The sequence below is a fragment of the Bactrocera dorsalis genome, chromosome 5 (genome assembly GCF_023373825.1).
Source record: "Bactrocera dorsalis isolate Fly_Bdor chromosome 5, ASM2337382v1, whole genome shotgun sequence".
NCBI classification, from domain to species: Eukaryota; Metazoa; Arthropoda; class Insecta; order Diptera; family Tephritidae; genus Bactrocera; species Bactrocera dorsalis.
Window position 1 is genome coordinate 38,047,637 of NC_064307.1, and position 23,250 is coordinate 38,070,886.

Sequence of the window (23,250 nt, forward strand, 5' to 3'; positions counted from 1 at the left end):
TTTTATTATTAATGTTAATATTCAATTTTTTTCTTAGGAAGAAAAATACTTACTTCAAGGCATTCAAAACCTAAAATATATCGTCGACTATTTTTAATTAAATTTTATTTGAAATCAGCGAATTTTAATGCAGAAAGAACCCGTTAGGTGTGCTGCAATCGCTGCATAGCATTGCAAAGCTTTTCTGCTAAAAAGCGCTTTGCTCTGTTAAGACACTGTTAAGAAACATGTTGCTAGTATTTACATGTTTAACAGTGACTTAACAGAACAAATTATTGAATGTTAACAAAATTAAGTAAATATATTTGGTTTACAATTTGAATTATAATTTAATTATTATTAAAATTATAAATTTTTAATTTTAATATTTATGTGTTTTGCAGAAAAACTTGCCAATCATGCAAATGCCCACGAGAAGCGCATGCTATTTACCAGCAGCAGACGACCACGGTGCATGAGCGTTTGGGCTTCAAGGTGGTGTCGCCTGCCGAATCTGGCGTAGAGCCGCGCGATCTCGGCTACACTTGGGTGCCGCCGGGCATACGTGCCTCATCGCGCATCAATCGCTACTTTGAACAGCTGCCACTGGAAAAGGTGCCGAAAATCGGCTCGGAAGGGGCGCGCTATCGCGAGCAACAAATTGCCTATCAGCTGCCTAAGCAAGACTTATCGCTGCAGCACTGCAAGCACTTGGAGGAGCAGCATGAGGCTTCATTCGAAGATTTCGTGACGGCGCGCAATGAAATTGCGTTGGACATAGGTGAGCAAAAAGCATTGAAAGTTAATTGACTATTAGAAAAAATTAAAAAAAAATCAATTCACTTAAGGTTACATTAAGGACGCGCCTTACGATGAGCACTGTGCACACTGTGAGGGTGAGATCAATACCGGCGAGATGGTGGTGGCCGCGCCGAAATTCGTGGAGAGCGTCATGTGGCATCCGCGCTGCTTCACATGTAGCACTTGTAACGAGTTGTTGGTCGATTTGACGTACTGCGTGCATGAGGACAAAATTTACTGCGAGCGACACTATGCGGAAATGCTAAAACCACGCTGCACTGGCTGTGATGAGGTAAGTTAAAAGCGAAATTGAAATTAGAATTGAAATTGCAGCGTGGGTGTACATGTCGTATACGCAACCCCACACAGTGTAATTTAGAAATATCACTCATACGCCATGTACGTCATGTTAATGCGCAGGTTGCGTTTTTTCGCTAAGAAGATAATATAAAAATCATTAAATGTCTGTATGAGTTCGCTTGGTACATTGTCGTGTCAAGTGGTCATATGCGCTTTGAATTGCACTACAAGTAAGTCTGCTCTTCGCTGTACTTTTCACCGTTATCGGTATTAATTGGTAACGTAAGACTTTCACTGTCCGCACCCAGTGACCTGCTGATAAGTTTGCGCTTAATGACTGCTCACAATCAGCAATGAAAGCTGTAGATTGAGGTGCAGTCCATCTCTCAGTGTACTTGATAGCCAGCTAGGCAGACCTTTCACGTCAAATATACTTCAGAACTCAAAAAATTCTGAGTGCAGCGTGTTTAATTGCTATTAAAGGTTTTTTTTTATTTGCCTTAACTCGCTCTTCATGCCTGTAACTGCGTTTCAGTCCTTTCGCATATTCGTACACTGTCACGCCGCATGTAATCCAATATCTGTGGGCTGATGCGCGACCAACCGCTGGGTCGCCGTAATTATCAGCAACCAACGCCACCTGGTTGAAGCCGTCAGTCACTGTCTACAACAACATTGACGCTGCTGTCACTCTTGTTGTTGCAAGCCAGACTGTAGGTCGCCAGAATGTGGTTTACGCGTTGTTTCTCATCCACATCTAAGCAAGGATATTAAGCGTTAAAAATATTTGATTTCAAAGGAAAATTTTCCAAACACATTTTGCGGTGAGAAGGTAAAATTTTAATACTAAATCGAAGTGTTGACTTTCGGTAAATATTTCAAATAAATATTTCAATCGCATTATTCGCATCGCTCGTGTCGCGTTAAGATGTTGCGTTTCGTAAATGAATAAACTTTTGTTCCCAGTCGTGCGTTAAAGAGCGTAAACATGTGAAAAGGAAAAAATAAAATAAATCTATCGGATCAACCTGTGAAATACTTGACAATTTGGTATGTTCAACTTAAATACTCAGTATTAACCAGCAACTATAATACTTATTTGTGAAAAACATATACTAAATGGTATATTGAATGAGTTCTGTGTTGAAACTTTCTCTAGCATGGCTAGTGTCAGAGATCGCAAGCAGTTCTCTATGCCTTTAATTCAGTAGCCTAACTTGCGAAAGGGTAATGTACTTTAAAAGGAATATCAGTTATCTTAAATTTTGTGATAAAGAAATATAAAAACAAGAAACAACGGTAACATCTGTACCGAAGCTATAAGACCCTTCACAGGTGGATTTTTGGTAGCATGAAAGGGTATAGAGAGGTATAAAAAGGTCTTTAATCTGATTTTGTTCGGTCAATTGACATATATGGCAGCTATATAATATACTGGCACGATCTGAACAATTTGTTAGAAGATTGTAGTAATGCCTTAGTTAATAATCTATGCCGCGTTTCGTGACGATATCTCGTCAAATAAAAAAGTTTCCCCCACATTAGCTTGACCGGTCGGTTTGTATGAACGCTATATGCTATAGTGGTTCGATCTTAGTAATTTCTTCGAATATTATAACGATGTTTTAAATAAAATTCTCTGCCAAATCTTCTTAAAAAAGTTTTTCATACAAGGGCTTGAGTTTGATCGGTCAACTTGTATAACAACTATATTCTATAGTAATCCGATATTGGCGGTTTCGGCAAATCAGCATTTCTTTAAAGAAAAAAAGCCATGTGCAAAACTTCAGGTCGATATTTCGAAAACTGATGGATTAGAGCGCGTATGTACTTAAAGATATGGAAAAATCGACTCAGCTCATAACGTTGGTCATGTATATAGTACGTATACATACATATCGCCACCTGAAATGCAAAACAATGTACATATCATCAAAAAATCGAAATTGAGTTTTTCATTGCTCACGATTCACTACAACAAATTACATATATGTATGTAGCAAACCTTTTTTTAGTTTCCGCTTTCAGATATAACCAATATATACCCTCTTTATAACCAGAACTCAAATCAAATCTACAACTTTGCTTCCACCGTTTTCCAATAGATGTCTGTACGGTCAAGCACTGGTCGATTAAATCGCTTTATATCGATCTTGGACATTTGTGTCAACATTAACTCAACAAAATATTTGTAGAGATTTGTTTGCATCCCAAACTTATTCTCAACTGAAAATGTCACTTTTTGAGCCGAATTCTCGACATTTGCGGGAAATTTTGCTTTTCTTCTTTAATTCCAAGAAAAGTGCGACTGAGGACCGGTCCACGCTTTACTGAGGCTGATACATACATATGTAGATAATACTATTAATCTACTACTGCCATCTATATGATTAGGTATTAAAAAAATATAGAATTTTTGTAAAGCAACTTGTGTTAGTTTACAAAAAAATGGAACATAAAGCATTTCGTGTGTTAATTAAGCATTGCTTTATGAGGGACCCTTTTTATACAATTATTATTATCTTTGAAAACATTCAAGAATCATTCTTTACAGCATTTGAACCAATGTTCAAAACGGCGCCACCATTTTTACTATAGTAAATTCCAAATATGTGACTTAACGATTCTGTAGATGTCAAAAATGTTGTAAGTTTCATTCAGTTTCTGAACTGCCGCAGTACTTGCGACAGTGGATGAAAAAAAAAACAAAAAATTATTTTGAGTCTACAAGTATAACTATATTCGAGCTGCATTTGTTTTCTAAACTTTCAACTTTTATTGAAGTTTTGCCCATATGAAGCTATAGCCATAGTCCCGTCTCTCTGACAATGATCCCACGCAATACAAAGCTTTACGTTGGAGTCATGTAACGGGTGATTTTTTTGAGGTTAGGATTTTCATGCATTAGTATTTGACAGATCACGTGGGATTTCACACATGGTGTCAAAGAGAAAGATGCTCAGTATGCTTTGACATTTCATCATGAATAGACTTACTAACGAGCAACGCTTGCAAATCATTGAATTTTATTACCAAAATCAGTGTTCGGTTCGGTTTTTATCGACAAATTTTGTTCAGCGATGAGGCTCATTTCTGGTTGAATGGCTACGTAAATAAGCAAAATTGCCGCATTTGGGGTGAAGAGCAACCAGAAGCCGTTCAAGAACTGCCCATGCATCCCGAAAAATGCACTGTTTGGTGTGGTTTGTACGCTGGTGGAATCATTGGACCGTATTTTTTCAAAGATGCTGTTGGACGCAACGTTACGGTGAATGGCGATCGCTATCGTTCGATGCTAACAAACTTTTTGTTGCCAAAAATGGAAGAACTGAACTTGGTTGACAGGTGGTTTCAACAAGATGGCGCTACATGCCACACAGCTCGCGATTCTATGGCCATTTTGAGAGAAAACTTCGGACAACAATTCATCTCAAGAAATGGACCCGTAAGTTGGCCACCAAGATCATGCGATTTAACGCCTTTAGACTATTTTTTGTGGGGCTACGTCAAGTCTAAAGTCTACAGAAATAAGCCAGCAACTATTCCAGCTTTGGAAGACAACATTTCCGAAGAAATTCGGGCTATTCCGGCCGAAATGCTCGAAAAAGTTGCCCAAAATTGGACTTTCCGAATGGACCACCTAAGACGCAGCCGCGGTCAACATTTAAATGAAATTATCTTCAAAAAGTAAATGTCATGAACCAGTCTAACGTTTCAAATAAAGAACCGATGAGATTTTGCAAATTTTATGCGTTTTTTTTTAAAAAAAAGTTATCAAGCTCTTAAAAAATCACCCTTTACATTCAGCTTTAAAGTTTATTTAGCTGGTTGCTAAGATTCTACATATGATTTGTTGCTTTTGGTCTTCTGTTTGTAGCGCTCAAGCATCGTTTCTTTAATTCATATGCCCTCATTTATGAAATGGCTCCTTGAGTGACTCTCCTAGATTTTGTGAACTTTTCATCAAATAATGCTTCCAGTTCCTCATCTTCAAACCTTTTCGGCTGCCTAGGACGTTCTTCGACTTTGAAGCCAAAATCAGCTAGAACAAATTCTCCGCAAAAGCACTTTTTCAAGCACATTGTTCGGCATATATATATGTATATTTGAGTGAAAAATTATTGTTTACGCTACGAATGTGATACTTGTGGTATATTGAGACGCAGACACATTTGCAAAATTTGAAAAATAAAAAAAAATCTAAAAAAACAAAAGAGTTTTGACAAGCAAAATACTTTTTATACAATCGAAAAACTGATCATTGTACGGATGGTTTTTACTTACACAATTAGCAAAAAAAGCCAAATCGATAGAATGATTTGTTTTCGAATTAAATATGAAGCAGCCTCGATCGTTTTATAATTATCGTTTTCAGACTATTTTCCCTATATTCCCTGCATAGCAAAGGGTTAATGCACCTGAATTCATCAGAATAGTAAGCAGGATGGCTCGAAAAGAATACCCGAGTCGACTTAATGTTATTGGTTTTATATACTTTCAAATTACCACAATATCGTAATATGAAAAAATTCTTTCTAAGTCATTAGAGATTCTTTATGGCATTAGCATTATCTTCTCATCTTGTTGAATGAAATAATAATAATGTAAATTACTAATGTAATTCTACTAATTTACGACTAAACATTTATATAAATATTTATTCAAAATTGAATCACCTCACATCCACATTCAGCAACATACGCTTTTTTCCTTATATATTGACGAATATTTGAATGTACATTGGACCTGCAATATCGTCTTCTTTTTAGCTCTGCCCGTCGACACACTTCCCTCACCATTGAAATTATTATTAAATGTTGAAAATATAGTTTTCTAAGATGTTTTTGAAACAATAACTTTGTAAATGAATATGTTCTTCGCCGAAGTACTTTTCTCGACATTGAAATTCATTTGAAGTACATATGTACATATATGTGTAGCGTTTTTGAAGGGTACCTGGCGAGTTCATGCATCTTTATCTACCTAAGCAGTGCTCTTAGCGCCACAACTTGTTTCTAATTGTTTACATCAGACGCCGAATTTTCTAATGAAGTAGCAACAGCTCATCAGTCAGCGCCTTAAACCTCATGTGCTGATTGGCAGCATTTTCAAGTTCAGCCAACTTGCTTCTGCTTCTGGTTTTGCTGCTGCAGAACGCTGTACACAGTGCGATTACTACCTACGTACACTAGTCCTTATGATGCACACTTTCTATAGACCTTGAAAAATTCTTTAAAATTAATGTGTAAATACTATTATTGCAATACTTTTTATGTTTTAAAAATTACATATTTGTTCCTGCAACGATTTGGGATTACTTTTTGAACGTCAGTGGGCCATAGAGTAGAATTTTATAATATTTATTTTCTGAATGTGAATGTTACGAAATAAAAAAAAAATATTTGTAAAACAAAGTTTGCTTTGTCAAACGCTTTCCCACATCATGAAAAGTCCTTGCTTATTTTATAACAAGGAAATCAAAAAGTTTCCCATATAAGGAGTCGAGTTCGATCGGTAAATTTGTATGGCAGCTATATGCTATAGTGATTCGATCTAAGCCTTTTCTTAATATATTATAGCGACGCTTTGAATAAAATTCTATGCGAAATTTCGTGAAGATATCTTGTCAAATATAGAAGTTTTCCATACGAGGACTCGAGTTCGTTCGGTCAATTTGTATGGCAGCTATATGCTATAGTAATTCGATCTAAGCTATTTCTTCGGATATTATAGCGAGGCTTTGAATAAAATTTTGTACCAAATTTCGTGAAGGTATCTTGTCAAATATAGAAGTTTTCCATACAAGGAATCGAGTTCGATCGCTCAATTTGTATGGCAGCTATATGCTATAGTGTTTCGATCTAAGCCATTTCTACGGATATTATAGCAATGCTTTGAATAAAATTCTGTACCAAATTTCGTGAAGGTATCTTGTCAAATATAGAAGTTTTCCATACAAGGGCTAGGGTTTGAACGGTTAGTATACGTATAACAAAAATTTGCTATACTTGTCGAATATCCGGTTTTGACAAATGGTCATTTATATATAAACTTTATAGGTTCACCGTCATTATAAGAGTGAACACAAAATAGTATTAATACAAATGTTTGTTTCCGGGCATATTCTCGCAAAGGAAGAAAAATAATCATTACACCGACGCACAACAAAAGTGAAACTTTGCTGAATATTGTGGACGAATCACTTTAAATGCTCAAACAAATCTAAAAGTCAGTCAGTTTGGTTACATTGTGGCTTACCGACAATCGCTTCGTTTTCATATTTTATTTTACGAACAGCAATTGCTAGGAAGTATATGTATGAGTACTTACTCATCTTGGATGATATCATATTCGTATGACTATAAATTGAATCCATGCGATGGCAATAAAACCATTTGGTGCAGGTAACCGAAGGGCAGTCGCTGCGAGTGGGCGCACTGCAGCGCATTTGACGACTGGAAACAGCAGGAAACCAACGAGCGCTACATTGTTGTGCGCCAAACTGTATAAGTATTTGTAGTAATCTTGATGCAGACATGCCATGTAAGAAAATATTTGCAAAGTTTAAGGGGTTACATGGGTATCCGTGGGCAAAAAATTCTTCTCATATAAAAAATGGAATATTTGATTAGAATTTTTTTATTGTTACAAATATTCACTATTAACAAAGAAATTCCGAAATTTTTGGAAAACAATTTTTTAAACCCGGCCACTACGTCGCCATGCCTGGTGACCCCTCGGAAAAAATAAGCGCCTGCGTTGGCAGGATAACTCCTTTCAGGATCATCGAAAGTGCGGAAATATGTGTTTTAATTAAAACTTTAACTTAGAACTTAGACAAAGGAAAAAAACTGAAAATTGGATTTTTGGCGGACAATTTTACAAAAAAATAAAAATTTCTGTAAAAATTTCGCGACATTTTTTTTTTCAAATAGTTGTCATCGAAAGAAAATCCTTCGTCCAAGTCTTTAAGAATTCTATCTCAAAGATCTGTGTAAAATTTCATAAAGTTCAATTGAGTAGTTCTCCAGAAAACTTGCCAAGTGGCTTCAAAGCACAGTTTCGAGAAAAACGCTTTTAAAGACTACACACTTAGCCTAGCTGGCCTCGAACGCACAAAATCTCAAGGCTGTATCTCCGAAACTGTTACTCAGAAAATTTGAAAATTTAGGAAAATGTTCTATAGGTGTTTCAGAATTTAATAAAGCAATAAAAGCCGATTTTTGAAACCCGTAAACCCATGTAACCCTTTAAAAGACCGTTGAAGGCCGAGCGGTGTGTAAAACTGATTCCGATTCGAGTTTTGGTACCGTCGATCAGCTACGAAAATCACTGCTGAAGTTGTAGATAAGTGAGTACTAAAAGGCTGCTCCCATATTTCCCACTTTTACTCTCAGCTTTATGCAGTTTCCTTGGCTCGTGATGGCCTCTAAGCACGCAACCATAAAGCTGACTTACGTATATTGAGTTCACCAGCTTCAAGCTCGGTCCTCTTTCAGTATTCATTCAGCTATTCTATGTTTATACTTCATAACATTATTGCCCTTAATATTGCTCAAAAGCGGCTGCTACAAATTTCCAATTGGGTCACCTGAACCGCATCAAAACAAAAGGCAGCTAAAAGCCAAAAAATAATAAATATATTTGAGACAACAAATCGAAAGGCGAATTGTCTCAAAGCACGAAAAGTCAACAACAAATAGAAGCAGAACTTCGTGTCAAAGCAAAAATCACAAAAACAGCAAGAAACGGAAAACAAAAAAAACTAAAAAAAAGTGCCAACTATGACGCCAACCAGCTGTGCGCTGTGGCTGCTTGCGTTGACCCATAGCAAGGGATAAGCGTTGAGCATTGACTTCGCACTTTGGCGATGATGACGTCGCCACCACTAACCGTTGCCGTTGCCGCGCAGTCTGTGCGCGCTTTTAGCCATTTAGCATTGCACATATGTATGTATGTACTTATTATTCATTTCTATTTCGATTCTGCTGACGCGTTGCATGCCACATACCCACAATGCGTTTCTTCTATTCTGTTTAGCATACGGATTTCGGCTGAAGTCAGTTGTTACGCGTTGAACTGTCAGTTAGCACCTACTTGCGCTGGCACTAGAGTAGCGCGCCAGTACTCAATAACCGTTTTTGTTGTTGTGTGATTTTATACAAATACGCATAGCGAGCGGCATTTAAGCAGCTCAACAGCAAACTCGCTAATCTCTTGAAGTCTATACAGCGCTACTTCACATTCCTCAATTCGGTGTTGGTTATTTGGCGGCGTACAACGGCGGCGGTTTGTTGTGGTTTCACTCGACGGCGACGTGATTCATTGCTCACTGCATTTTTTATTTATTTTTTATGGCTTTCGCTTGCATTTGTCGAGAACGCAACTTTCGCGTACTGCAACCAGCTGCCGCTGGCCGTTAATCTACGCTGAACATTCTAAATTGGGCGCTTCGCTTCGCAGTTCGGTTTTTTGGCCGCTCGCGCTGATATCATCGCTTCGATTAGTGGTATTAACGATTCGGCAAGCCGTTCTGATATCACTGCTGCGAATATTTCGTGGTCAAAGCAGCCGTAGGTAGCAGTCGATCTCGCAGAAGTCCTCTTTCTGAATCAGCTGCGGACGTTTCGTTGCGGTGCTTGTTAAATTCTTGAAAGCAAATCAAAATTAATTTCCAAATACTTGTTAAATTGTGGCACACAAATGGCAAAGTGTTAACCTTGAACACGCTAAACAGTGCGGCGCGGGTGTGTGTGGTCTACAAAGTGCTCTACTATTCATAAATAGCGTCCATATTTTGCTTGTCGAGTGCCAAGAAATTCCAAGGCGTTCGCACTTGAATTTTCGCGAAAAATAAAACAAAGTGCCGTACAAATAGTCGCATGTGTAGATACAAAGTGTATTTTGTGTGCATATTTTCGGAAAAATAAAATCTGTGCATATGAAGAATAAAATTGAAAAATTTTCATTTGGTGAATTACACAATCAGTGAAACGACGGTGCTGGTGTGGTGAGATTTATATAATATTTACGCGCACAAGCAGGCAACGAACGAGCAGTGTAGAGCTTGCCTAGTTAGCCGGTGGCGCTAGTGACGATTTGTGGCCTGTCGGAGTATCGCGCAGCTCGTGAGCGCGCTGCAACAGCAAAGTGTTTAGTGAGTGCAGTGCGGTGGTGAATTTCTTGTTCCCTTGTGGATGCCACACACGCTTGTGCCTGCTTGACGCTCTCAATTCGAACGACGACGCAGTTTAATATTGCGTGTGGATCTGTAATATCGAACGCCACTTTTCATTTTATAATTCTTCAAAACCGTGCAACCTTTTTGCTGGCGTGCAATACTCAAGTGCAACATAAAATTAAACAAAATAAGTCATCAATTTTGTGCGTGTGCGTCACAAGGTCGCAGAAAGTGTTCTTTTGTTGGCTTGCTCCTAAAGTAGTTCTAACAAAACTTATACCTCTTCGCAAGGCGTCACATACCTAATTAATTTGTGGCTGCCACATATTTTTTGACTAAAAAATTCGAACTTAACTCATTTGTAAAAACAAACCGTTACGAAAATGGGTGATGAGCTGTTGCCCGAACTCGGTGATCTTGTGTTTTCGGTGCTCATCGGTTATGCCGGCGCCTTGGAATTCCTTTATGTCGTACGCCATTTATATCATTGGAGCTGTGGTCACATGAATACAACGCAAAATGATGCCGAAAGTCTACAGCGGCTCCAGCAGCGTATGCGCAATGAATTGACGGCGGCCGAATCTAAAGAACGGCAAGTTGGCACCGAAGTTATGAAAGATGGCGTGCTTTATAAAGACGGCTTTCGAATAGATGCCGAACAGTTGGAGAGAGATCGCTTAAAAGCGGCAGAAAATACACCAGAAGCACGTGAGAAGCGTAAAAAAGAAATTGAGCTGGAATTAAGACGCCAAAAGGAGATTGAAGACGAGACACGTAAGCAGTTGGCTGAGGCTGAGACAAAATTAGCCGAACAACGTAAGCAGGCTGCGGAAGAGCTCGAAGCGCAACAGCGTGCCGAAGAGGAACGTAAGTTATTGGAAGCAGAACGTGTGCGCGAAGAGCAACAAAAAAGAGAAGAAGAGCAGAAGGAAGCAGCGGAGGAAGCACGCAAGCTTTTAGAAATAGAGCGACTGCGCGAAGAAGAAGAGCGCCGAAGAGAGGTAGAAGAAAATGAACGTAAAGAGCGTGAGGTGGCAGAAGCCAAAAAGGCGGAAGAACAAAGGCAACGTCAGCAGGAAGAAGAAGAAGCACGCAGAGCGGCAGAGGAAGAGGAACTTAGGCGCCTGGAAGAAGCAGAATTGGCACCTAAAGCAGCGGAGGAGGAGAGAATTAAGCGACAGGAAGAAGAAGCAGCAGCAGCAAGAGTAGCGGCTGAAGAAGGGGAACTTAGGCGTCAAGAGGAAGAAGAAACCGCACGTTTAAGGGCAGCGGAAGAGGCACTAAGGCGTCAAGAAGAGGAAGAAGAAACAGCACGTCTAGCGGTTGAGGCAGAGAAACTTCAGCATCTAGAAGCAGAAAGTGCAGCAGCGGAACAGAAACGTGCAGAAGAAGAAGAAGATCTTGAGCGTCAAGCAATGGAAATTGAAGAGCAGACGATAAAGCTTATAGAAGCAGAGAGACAACGGGAGCTAGAACAACTTAGAAAGGAAATGGAGGATTCGGAACAAGCCAATCAAAAAGAAATCGACGAAGAAGCCGAAGCAATTGAAAACGAAAGAAAATTGCTTGAAGCGGAACGTCTGCAAGAAGCAGAACAGAGAGGCCAAGAACTCGAGGAATGGGAGTCTAAGATAAATACAGAAGAGCACTTGGAAGACTCTGTTTACAAAAACGAAGTATACGCAAGCTCGAATCCCAAGAAGACAGACGAAGCAGAAACTTTAGACAGCATAATGCAGCTGCTCGATGCAGAAAGTGAGCGTAATCTGCGCGAAAAAGAATTTGAGGAACGTGCCGCACAAGAGCGTTTAGAAAGACAGAAAATAATTGAAGAGAATGCTCGTAAGTTTCTCGAAGCCGACCATGAAATGGAGGAATTACTAGAAACCGTACAAAAGCAACGTCGTCTCTCAGCCACTGAGAGTGCACCACAATCTCCAGTTTTCGAAGAACCATGTGTCAAAAAAACGATGAGCCCACTCTCCGATAACTCAGACAGTGGAGGTGAACGTGTGACACAAACGGTTAAAACACAATTTGGGCAAACCAGCAATGAACCATATTCGTTAACAACGAAGCCGTTGCTCTTTAAGAGTATATCCGATGATACTCCATCTTTTGAGCCACAGAGTTCGTTAAGTGTACAACCATCAGAAGAGTATGATATCGATAGAGATGGAACAACAACTGAGCATAAAATAGATGTGCAATTCGCACAATTGGAACGACAAGAACCCGAGGGTGGTGAAGAAAATGATACTGCAACCTCCACGCAATATACCGAAGACTACTTGCGCTCACTCGATGGCATCAAGCAACGTCCATTGGTACGTGAGGATGGTTCTGGCCGGCGACGAGCTTTTAAGAAGCGTCGTTCCAGTGGCAGTTCGAATTCATCATTTGATTCGCGTGCCTCACGTGAAGAAGAAGTCAAAATGTTCACATCGCTAGAGGAGGAAGAACTGCAACCCAAGAAAGAGGGTGATACGGATTTTACGCCAATCACATACGCAAATGAACCGTTGTTGAAGGTAAAAATGCCCCGGCGACGTCACAAGCGTAGTCCAGCGAAAGACGCCAAGCCGAGCGACAACAATGTAAGAGGTTCACTAGAAATGCTTGATGAAGAGGCGAATACCAATCCGTGGGGTGAAGTTACGCCCGAGCACTACAAGGATATGCCATTCTGGAAACGTGAGAAGTCCATGTCCATCGATGAGGAAGCCATCGAACTCGAATCTCCAGCCAAGAAAACCGAGACAGAGAAGGACAATAACGCTAGAAATGTGCCACAGACTGCTGCTTTCGAGGAGGCTACGCATACACAAAACGAGGAAGCTATAACAGCCATCAAGCGCCAACAGACGAAGGAAGAGCAGGTGAGTAAAATTTATTTTAATATCAATATTGATAATTATCTCGAATCACATTCATTGCTTTCAGGACAATGCAGCGCAGAAGCCAGATTCAGTTGAACCAACACGATCAGACATACAATCGAATGTAAGTTTTGTACTTTTAGCTCACTCATCATTTAGTTTCAATCACATGACCATCTATTGCTTTTAACACTAACGGCTTTGCTTAACTATCTTGCATACTCATCTCTTCATTCACGCACGTGCTTCGCACACGCTGCTATTCCCGCTTTATTAGCTTAAGATCACACACGAAGTATCGCCCGATTCTCCGGGTGGACGTAAATCTGCTTCTCCACGCTTACGACGCAGCCCGCGTATTGAAGAAATGGATCAGTACGAAGAATTGTGGAGCAAGACTAACCAGTCGGTCGCTGCGGACGAAGTTTTAACACCCAACACGCCTTCTACGCCATCAATTACTGTTGACAAATCACCCGACATTGCGCCCTGGCGTGATGAATATGGGCTTCTGATGGAAGGGCTCAGTGATTTTTATGATTTTACCGCTTCGGTGAATCCATCGCGCTCACGTTCCACATCACGTCAGGCCTCGCCAGCATCTTCGCAGCCCAGTACGCCGCTACCTAAGAATGTGGAATTTGTGTTTAGTGATGATAGGCCAGAGGCCTTGGAAATATATGATGACACAGGCTCCATACTGGAGGCAGAGATAACAAAGGAAAATGTGGTGGAATTTATAGAATCTTTACAAAATGACTGCGTAAAATTGTCACAGACAATTGGAGATCAATTGAAAATTGTCGCCGACTCTCCGAATGTTAGTAGAGAAGGATCGGAAGGTGATTCACAAAATGAAATGAGACTGTTAGTACAAACATTGCGCGTAGAAAGACAATCTAGATCTCATTCACGTTCACCACTTCCAACTCCAGATAATATTGAACGTAGCTTGGAAACACGACGTACAAAACGTATTCGGCAAAATGATGAGTTAGGTGAAAAGCTTGGTTTAGATTCCAGTTCAAGTCGTACAACCAGTCCAACAGAGTCTCCCGTCGAACTTTCACCTGATCCCCTGACAGGTTTTGAGCAGGAACACTCGAAAGAGAGTATGAATCTCTTAGTACAATCTCTTCGTGTGGAAAGAACACAAACGGGTTCACGTTCGCACTCTCGTTCACCCTTGCCAACGGCAGAAAACTTAAGAACTGGTTTGGAACAACGGCGGAAGAAGAAAATACAACATAACGATGAACTTTTTCAACAGCTTCATATCAATATACCAACATACACAGAGGACTCTTATAATGCTTCAGAGAGGAAGGCAATTACGGCGCCGGTTATATCGATACAATGTTGTGATGAAGAGCACACAGGAAGTACTCCAGATACTGCGCAGGAAGAAAGTGAGTATTCACTAGAAAGTATGACTAGTTTGGTCGAGTCACTACGCTTACAACGTTCCCGGTCCAAATCACCGATGCGACGTCTTGAACGCGAACGCACGCCCGATCCCAGCAACATACGCGTGGGTATAATGGAACCAAATCAAACGTATGAAGACGAAGATGAACATGAACGTAGATCACGGACGCCATCACGCTCAGTTTCAGTCTCTCCCACACGCGTTAGTATGGATTCTCCATCACAACCAGTTGAAGAAATCGACTTTCACGTGATGTTAAATCTAGAAGCTTCACAAAATCGTACACTTTCCAAGCGCAGCGAAGAAATAGAGAGCATACTGGCTGAGAAGCAACGCCAAGTGGATGCGGATGCCTTACGTAAATTGAGTAACGCTAGTGAAGAAATAGAGCTGCGCACAGTGACGCCAATATCACCACTTCCACCTGCAGATAAGGACAAATTGATGGCCTTACCCGTCGACGAACGTATGCGCCAACTACGTTGCTCACCGACGACGCCCGATTACGATCGCACCATATCGCAAGAGTGGAGTGATGTGCAGCGCATAAAGGATGAAATGTTGGTAAGTGGATTTAAACGCTCCACCTATGTTGGCGAGTCATTGGATCTTGGCAGTGAATTTGTGCCATTACGCGAGCAGACAGCGCGTTTCCGACGCTCACGTAGTCCATCACCCTCACTTATTGCTACGGAGCCCTCACAAATAGCGGGTGAACGCCGGCAAGTGCAGGATAAGATTTTGGCCGAACTAATTTCAGCCTCAGAACAGGTTGCAGTTGAGGAACGTTTGGGCGCAAAACCCAAAGAGTTGCGAGACACCAAATCAAAAGAAAAGCAGCAATACGAAGAACTGCGACGAATGAATGCAAATTTTCAGCGATCTCGCAGTCAAAGCCGTTCGCCGCTGGGCGACATCGAGGCAAAAGAAGTAGCGAAAATTGAGGAAGAAGCAATAAAGCGCGAGTTGCAAGACAGAAAAGCCGATTTGGAAAAGGCAAATATTAATTTTCAAGAGTTCTCGCGATATCTAAATGCCGGCTTCTTAGATAATGAACGCAGAGCTTCGGACTCAGCGCTTATACAAAAACCGGAAATTATAGTTCAACTACAGGAGCTTGAAGAAGATTTTGAATTAGAACCCGAAAATTATCACCATTTCCGACGTTTCTCCTTGAATCAAGAACAGTCGATTGAAGAATACCCGAATGATGATTACGTCTATGTGTCACAAATCGAAGTGCAAACGCCTAGCGGTACACGCACATGGATCAGAGAAGACTACTATAGTGAAGATTTCGATAAGTTGAATTTTTTCGCAGAAGAAAGTAATGTAAATATAGGACCTATAATAGGCGCTTATGATGAAGTAGCAGATGAACAACTTCAGATTGCGGAGGACGAAGAAACGGATGGTAGCGAAGATGAGCGACAAACAGTAGTCGACGTAGACGATGAAATCGATGAGGACATTTGTGATTTTAACGAACGTGGTCCAGCCGATGAGTCCCACCACGAACAATCCGAATGCGAAGAAGCAGAGCGCGAGATGGATCATTATGCCGGCAGAGATGCCGATGACTGGCAGCGTGTCGAAAATATCGACGATTTGTTAGAAGATCAGATCTTGCTGACTAATGAGGAAGGCGCCGTTGGTGGCACCATTTCGGCATTAGACTATGATTCAGATTCAGCGGCGATCGACGAGATCTACGATGAGGCTATCAAAAATCGAAAACAGTCGGGTATACTACGCGATTACGATAGCATTTTAAATGAAATGCAAAAGAGCTATCTGAATAAAGAGATTTCAGCCGATGGCAGTGAAGGCGACGTGAGCGGTACCAGCGATACCGATCGTACGAATAAGGCAGCCAATAAGAGAAACGAGCATACGTCGTCCCTCAAACTGATAAGTAATGAGCGCCATGAGCGTGAACAGCGTTATCTGGGCGATGCAAGTGTAGCGGAGAGACAATCAACGCGATTGCGCACACGTTACGGCTACGCACCGCAACTGAATGTTAAGGGTATGGAAGATTTAGACATCGAAGTAGACCTAAGTTATACGCCAAAAAGAGAGTATAATTGGCGCAAGAATTTCAAAATAGACGAAGATGAGGAGAACTCCAACAAAACACAATATCTCGATGAGGAGATCAAGACGCCTGATAGCATGAACAATACAAATCAATATTTGGACTCGCGTAAATTTAGCCTTGGTGGTGAGAGCATAACACTTTTTAGCCGAGGTGCGGAAGGCGTGTGCTATGTCGCTGATGAGGATCAGCAGTACACCGAAACCATAGAGGAGGAGAAAGAGTGCTCAAATGAGTTAAATGAAACGTTGCAGTTGGAAGCAGCCGAATCAACCCTGATTAAAACCAAGAAAAAGAAAAGTAAAAAGAAATTACGCAAGGATTCAAAAGGCAATAGCATCGAATTTGTCACGAAAGACGATGATGACTCTGAGTCACACATCCACAGTAGCATGCAAAGTGGTGGCATTGAAACCGATTCACCCAAACGCATAAAAGCGCGCTCCCGCCGCAACTCCAGAAATAGTTTAACCAACGAGGAAACAAATGGCGCCCCATTCTCACCGCGCAGTAGTATTGTGGACGAAGAGCCAACCGATAATCTGCTAGACAATTCAACAGCAACAGTTAACAACAAGAAGAAACTCAAAAAGCGTAAGAAGACCAAGGAAACATTTGCCACAACGGAATCGGACATTAAAGAGGAGTTTGCGGTGGAGGGCGCTGAGCGTTCGTCTTATTTCGATTTAACTGTCAAAGTACCAACAGCGTCGGCAGCAGTCTCACCGGGCACGATCAGCATTAATCCACTCGCTACGCTGAGTCCACAAAATAGCATCTGCACGCCGAGCAGTTCCTTGGACTACGAAACGCCCGAGTCAAAGGAGCTGAACAGTGCCGCGTCTTCAGCCGAAGGCTCGCCCAAGCAACAGGAAGTCGACACACCCGCTGTAGAGGCGCGAATTTCGGCAGCAGCTGATGCTTTGACAATAACACCAGCAGCAGCAGCAGCAGCAACCACACCGGAAGCGATAGTAACGGTGGCCACACGCAGCTCTATTACCCCCACCACTACAACCAAAACAACCGTGGATACATTTGATATACTGAAGGATGCTAATTTCTACCCGCTTTTCTAATAATCGCTGCAAGTAATCTGTGTGCCTTCTATGTATGTGTGTGCCTTTGTGTTTATATGTTTTGCTTTCCATAAAGTGTTGACGCCACTTGTTTCCCACTTCTCTTCCTCGTAGTCGTATGGTGGTGACATCATGTTTAATTTGTCTTCATGTTTTTTAATTATTTTATTTTTTAATTTCAATTTTTTTCTATTTATTTCTTCTTATATTTTTTTTCTTTTCTTTAGACAGACTCATAGTTGAAAAGAAAATCCGAAAAAACGAAACCTCAAATAGCCTCACACTGCACCCGCTCCTGCACCTACTACACCTAGCATAAAGCAACTTGAAAATATACACATTAATATGAGTTAAGTTCATGCCAAAATGCAGCCGCATTGTTGATATCAAGCAAGCAAGCGTTTCTGCTTTCACCAGCGCGACATTAAACGAAATCCGATGAAGAAATACAAACTGTTCCAAAAGACACAGACCCACACGAACACCTTTTTATCTTGTATTATATTCATTTTTATTGATATGCGAATCCGAGTATTTCAAAATACCAAACGACGTTGTGCCAAATAACGAAGATTTATAACTCTTAACCTGTATTCACGCTTACATACATACATATCCTTTAAATAAAGTATTTACGTTATTATAAAATGAAAATCAAGAACCGACAACTGTTTTGAATCGTTATTGCTTATGTTGCTTTGTGTGACGTGACATTTGCTTTGAACGAATATTATATACATTTAGTTTGCATACAGTCTCTTATTGATAAAGATGTATCTAATACTATTAGCCTACTATTTGGTGTACAATTACCACTCAATATTTAAATGATTAGCTGTCTTCGACTCGCCAAATGCCTCTACCTCTGCTTCTCCCGGCGGGTACTACTTCGAATATTCCCAAAGCTGGAGTGTTTTCATACATTCGGACGACATGATCTAGCCACCGTAGCCGCTTTATTCTAAAAACTATGTCAATGGCGTCGTATACCTCGCACAGCTCATCGTTCTATCGACTGCGAAATTCGCCATTGACAATGCCTCTGCATCATATTGCAGAACGGGACTTGTAGAGTTTGAAATTTGTTCGCCAACAGAGGACCTTACTTCTCAATTGCCTACTCAGTCCGAAGTAGCACCTGTTGGAAAGAGTAGTTCTATGTTGGATTATATTATTATATTTATATTATAGACGTTGTTGTTGGTATAAATGCTGGTTCCAAGATAGACGGAATTATCTACCACCTCGAAGTTATGACTGTCAACCGTGACGTGGGAGCCAAGACGCGAGTGCGACTACTGTTTGTTTGATGACGGCAGGCATTTCGTGTTGATCTCTGCTGTACACTCTTATAAAAGATTGTAACTTCTCTATTCTCTTCTGCAGCTCGAATTATTTTCTCCAGGGGTGGATTGAAGGGTCACACGATAGGGAGTAGCATTGTCTGAAATCTTGTTTGGTATCGAACGGCTCGGAGAAGCCTTTCCCGATCCTGACGGAACTTTTTCACTTAAAGCAAATACTATGTTGTCAACCCCTGCCGAAGGTGTGGAAGTGGATGAAATCGAATTATAACCCTGCCCACTCCCCATATAACGGTTTTGTAAAAAACTACTAAAAGATCTATAAATTATTAACTAAAAGCGGCAGAGATAATGAATTTTACCAACAAGATGGTATGAAAGGGCTTTATGGGAGACGGTCTGAAAATTAAATGATGGGTGTGACACGTTCCACATTTATGTGAAAATCCATAGACGATATCAAACGTTTTCAACCAAATTCGGTGCATGACAGTACCCTGCCGTCCCTACATTAAAATCAGGCAAGAATCACGTCTACTTCCCATATAATAAAATTTTAAATTCCATTTGATTATTTAACTTTCCTGTACATAAATCAGATCAATGTATATATTTCTATAAACAGTGCACAAATACTCCGTTTAAGGTATGCCTTTTCAAGTCAAAATATTTACAAAATCGGTCTATAACAGTTCAAACCCTCACATTCCGAATATGTGGACACCAGTATGCATGGCTGACTTTTTGTCCAAAATTTTGGTTTATCTGTGAGATATGTTACTGAAATTCGGGAAGAATATTTCTTTGATAATAATATACGCTTGTGTCAAAAATGGGTTGAATTGGATCAATACATTCCTTAGCCTCCATATACTTAAGATTTTCGAACATCCGGATTTCCAGGAGTTTTAAGAGTTCGGCTCACTTTACTCCATATATGTTTTATCTTTGTTCTTCTTATTCTTTAAAGGTTTTAATGGAATTATTTGCGAGGGTTATATATATATATAATATGGTGTAGTTGAATGCATGTTCCATTTTTCAGGACATGTGCTTGTATGCGACAGAGCTCTTGGTCGAAATGTGGGATTTCTATTTTCGTTTCCAAGCTGATGCCAATTTTTGTATATTTATATTCAAAACATCAGTTCAACATAGGCGATTATTTATACTATAATTTTCTACTTAAACTTTACATATTTTTCAAATATCTCAAATATGGCTTGAAAGAAAAGACACAGTTTGGCTTTCCCATTCAATATACAAGTATGTATGTATTTGCTATCGAGGGCAGCGCAACGATTATTGCGATCTTACGGTTGTCCTATACCGTTTTTGTTGTAAACGAAATATTTGGGGCTACTACTTTTTCATAAACCAAAGTGCTGGATGGAAGTCTGAATAGTCTTCTTCTGGTTGGTTTCTGCTCCTGGCAGTTTTCACGAACTCGATAGGCCGAAAAAGTGCTTCGTCACCAACCACACTTTTTGAGATATACATCTGAAACTTTTCACAAACTCTTTTCTCACCTAGAAGATGCTCATTTGTATTAAGTATCGGACCACTATATAATAAAGCTGCAATATAAACTGAACTATCAAAATCACGTCCTTGTATGGAAAACTTTTTCATTTGACGAGATATCTTCACGGAATTTGGCACGAGTTATAGTATAAAGTAATGAAAGTAAAATCTCTGAAGAAATTTTTCAGATTGGATCGATATATCATATAACTGCAGTACAAACTGACCGATCAAAATTAAGTTGTTGAGTGGAATATTTTGAATTTGGGAAGGATATAATATTTTCGGTGCAACCGAGGTCAATGCTTCTTCTTGTTTTATTAGACATTAGACATGGAATTCAATATCACATTTTTTACGTTAACAATTTTGATAGCATTTCTTTTTTTTTCCGCCAACCACCAGCTGTTTCATTTTACATGAAAGTAAACGCATTTTGCCTAAAATATTGATTCTCGAGCTCGGCAACTAATACAATATTGTGTGTGCTGAAAAAATATTGGTTTTAATTAACAATGACGTGTTTTCGCCAAAATTTCTACAGAAAACAATTTTCAAAATACTCAAAAAACAATACATATTTGCACTCACATAAAATTAATGACCGCTGTATTTACCGTTGATGCATGACCAAGATGCATTCATATGTGTGATGTGTGTACTATGTATATGAGTACATTGGGCACAAAAATAGTTGTGCTGATGACAATATACGCTTGTATGTACATATGTAGGCGTGCATGCACATACGAGCATTTTCTGTAAATATAAGCAACAACCAACCGACAGTGAATAACAACAAACCCTAAATTCAATGTCAAAGCGTGTGTAGATGTGTGAAGATATCGAGAAGCACATACAATTTAAGTGAAAGCGAGTTGTTTTAGTTGCGAGGAGGCAGTGCTCATATGAAAACGATGATGGCATGTGTCCACCGTGCGTCTGCGCGCTGCCAGCAAGTGGGTTAATATGCTAGACAGTGCCATTGATATCATTTCTCAAAATATCAACTGGTGTGTCAGTTGTATCACTCATGAAAGAAAGAAATGTGTTTATTTCAAAAAGGAGGCCAGAGATAAAGTTGAGCAAATTAATTTTACGCTGTATATGTAATACATTTAATTAATTAAATAATAAAAAATTCCTAAGCCATATTGAAAACTTGGTTGGCACTAAACTTCCTTACAAGGGGAAAGCAAACTTCTGAGAATTTTTGTTCGGTTTTATTTAGTACTTCCATACACTTATGCTAAATGCTTGGATCTAAAATTTTTTCCGTTGTGACGTGTGCCCTATTAAGGTAATCTGGTAGACAAATAAGCCACTCATAGACCAGTTTAGGCCCTTTGCGATACCAGATGGAGTTCAGTTCCTAGGTCCATGAGGAGTAGTCATCCTATAGGATGCTTGCGCTTGACGCGAATTTTAGCAAACTCTGTGGTCTCACTATCGATACCTCCTCCATTGTATCATAACGTGAGGAGCATAGTCTTGCCAATGCGGGACAAGTGCACAAGAGATGCTCCATTGTTTCCCTCTAGATATTTCCTGCAGTCTTCTGACCAGTTAGTAATCCGATCATGTTCCTACATGCTCTCCTATGGATCAATAGCAAAGACCTCAGCTTAAAATATACTGCTGTGTTCCGGCAACTTAAAGGACTACTTTAAGCTTAACTCTGGACAGTATATCGCCGCACTAACTCCATTCTCCATTTTCGGGCCCTCCTTATAAATGTTTAGAGTGTTGCGTGTAGTTAACATAGCTTTATGCCAGTCATATTTTTCCATATTCCTCTTGAACCTTCTATCCCAGTGGAAAATAGTGGTCATGTAGTCGGTGTTTGCCCAGCCGCCATTACTCACCGATCTATGCTCGAAGGTTTTATATGTTAATTCTCTTGCAGCAAGTAGTCGTCCCGCCGATTTTGCTGCACAGTTTTCAGCGAAGAGGTCTATAGATGGCAAGTTTAGTACTAGTTCAAGAGCCGCCGTTGGAGTTGTTCTTAAAGCTCACGTTAAGCATAGCGCCTCTGAACCTTTTCCATTGACTGCCGGTAGGTGAATTTCCGTACCCTATCTATGATATTACTGCACCGTAGAGCAGAATTGGTCTTACAATAGCTATGTAGCACCAGTACATGAAAGAGGGCTCTCTCTCTCTTTCATGTTGAGCCGATCATCTGCATACCAACATATAAAGCATTCATAGCTTTTCTCACACTTTCTTTCACATTGTGCTACCACGGCAGTTTGTTGTCCAAGACTACCACAAGATACTTGGTGCGATCCTTGAGAGGGGAGGGTGTTGTGTCCTCCGCATATGTCTTTTTCTTAGAGGCTTTGCCTTCTAGATTTCTTAGCAGTTTATTCACTAATAATGTCCATAGACTTTGCGGAGTACGTCTACAGACTTTCTTGGTTATTTTAACGTCGTTCCATTCTGCTCTTATCCCTTTAGAGGTCAAAAGGCTTCTGAGTATGCCTCAAAATTTGCACACTTTATTTATTTATTTATTACAAAAAAGTCTTCGAATCGCGTACGTCTCTAACAAAATCTCATAACTCTTATATAGCCAATGGATTTCGTTTCTTTTAAACATTGCTTTGAGAAAAAGTGAACGAAAAGCGATTTTTGAAAGTAAAAAATTAACCGGCAAAAAAAGTATTCTACGTA

General features: G+C 40.1%; 1 protein-coding gene across 6 annotated transcripts in view; it reads left to right on the forward strand.

Annotated features, from left to right (window-relative positions):
• The window catches only part of LOC105233722 (four and a half LIM domains protein 2), a 248,612-nt gene that overhangs the window by 159,736 nt on the left and 65,626 nt on the right, over window positions 1-23,250 (forward strand). For 4 of the 6 annotated variants that reach the window (XM_049459497.1, XM_049459494.1, XM_049459496.1 and 1 more), the window contains 2 exons: window positions 384-760; window positions 828-1,072. In XM_049459497.1, coding sequence (XP_049315454.1) covers window positions 384-760; window positions 828-1,072 — 622 coding nt within the window. Of the gene's footprint in view, window positions 1-383; window positions 761-827; window positions 1,073-8,670; window positions 13,141-13,204; window positions 13,265-13,417; window positions 17,759-17,977; window positions 18,408-23,250 lie in introns of those variants that run through there. The other 2 variants (XM_049459492.1, XM_049459493.1) reach the window with 2 other exon arrangements.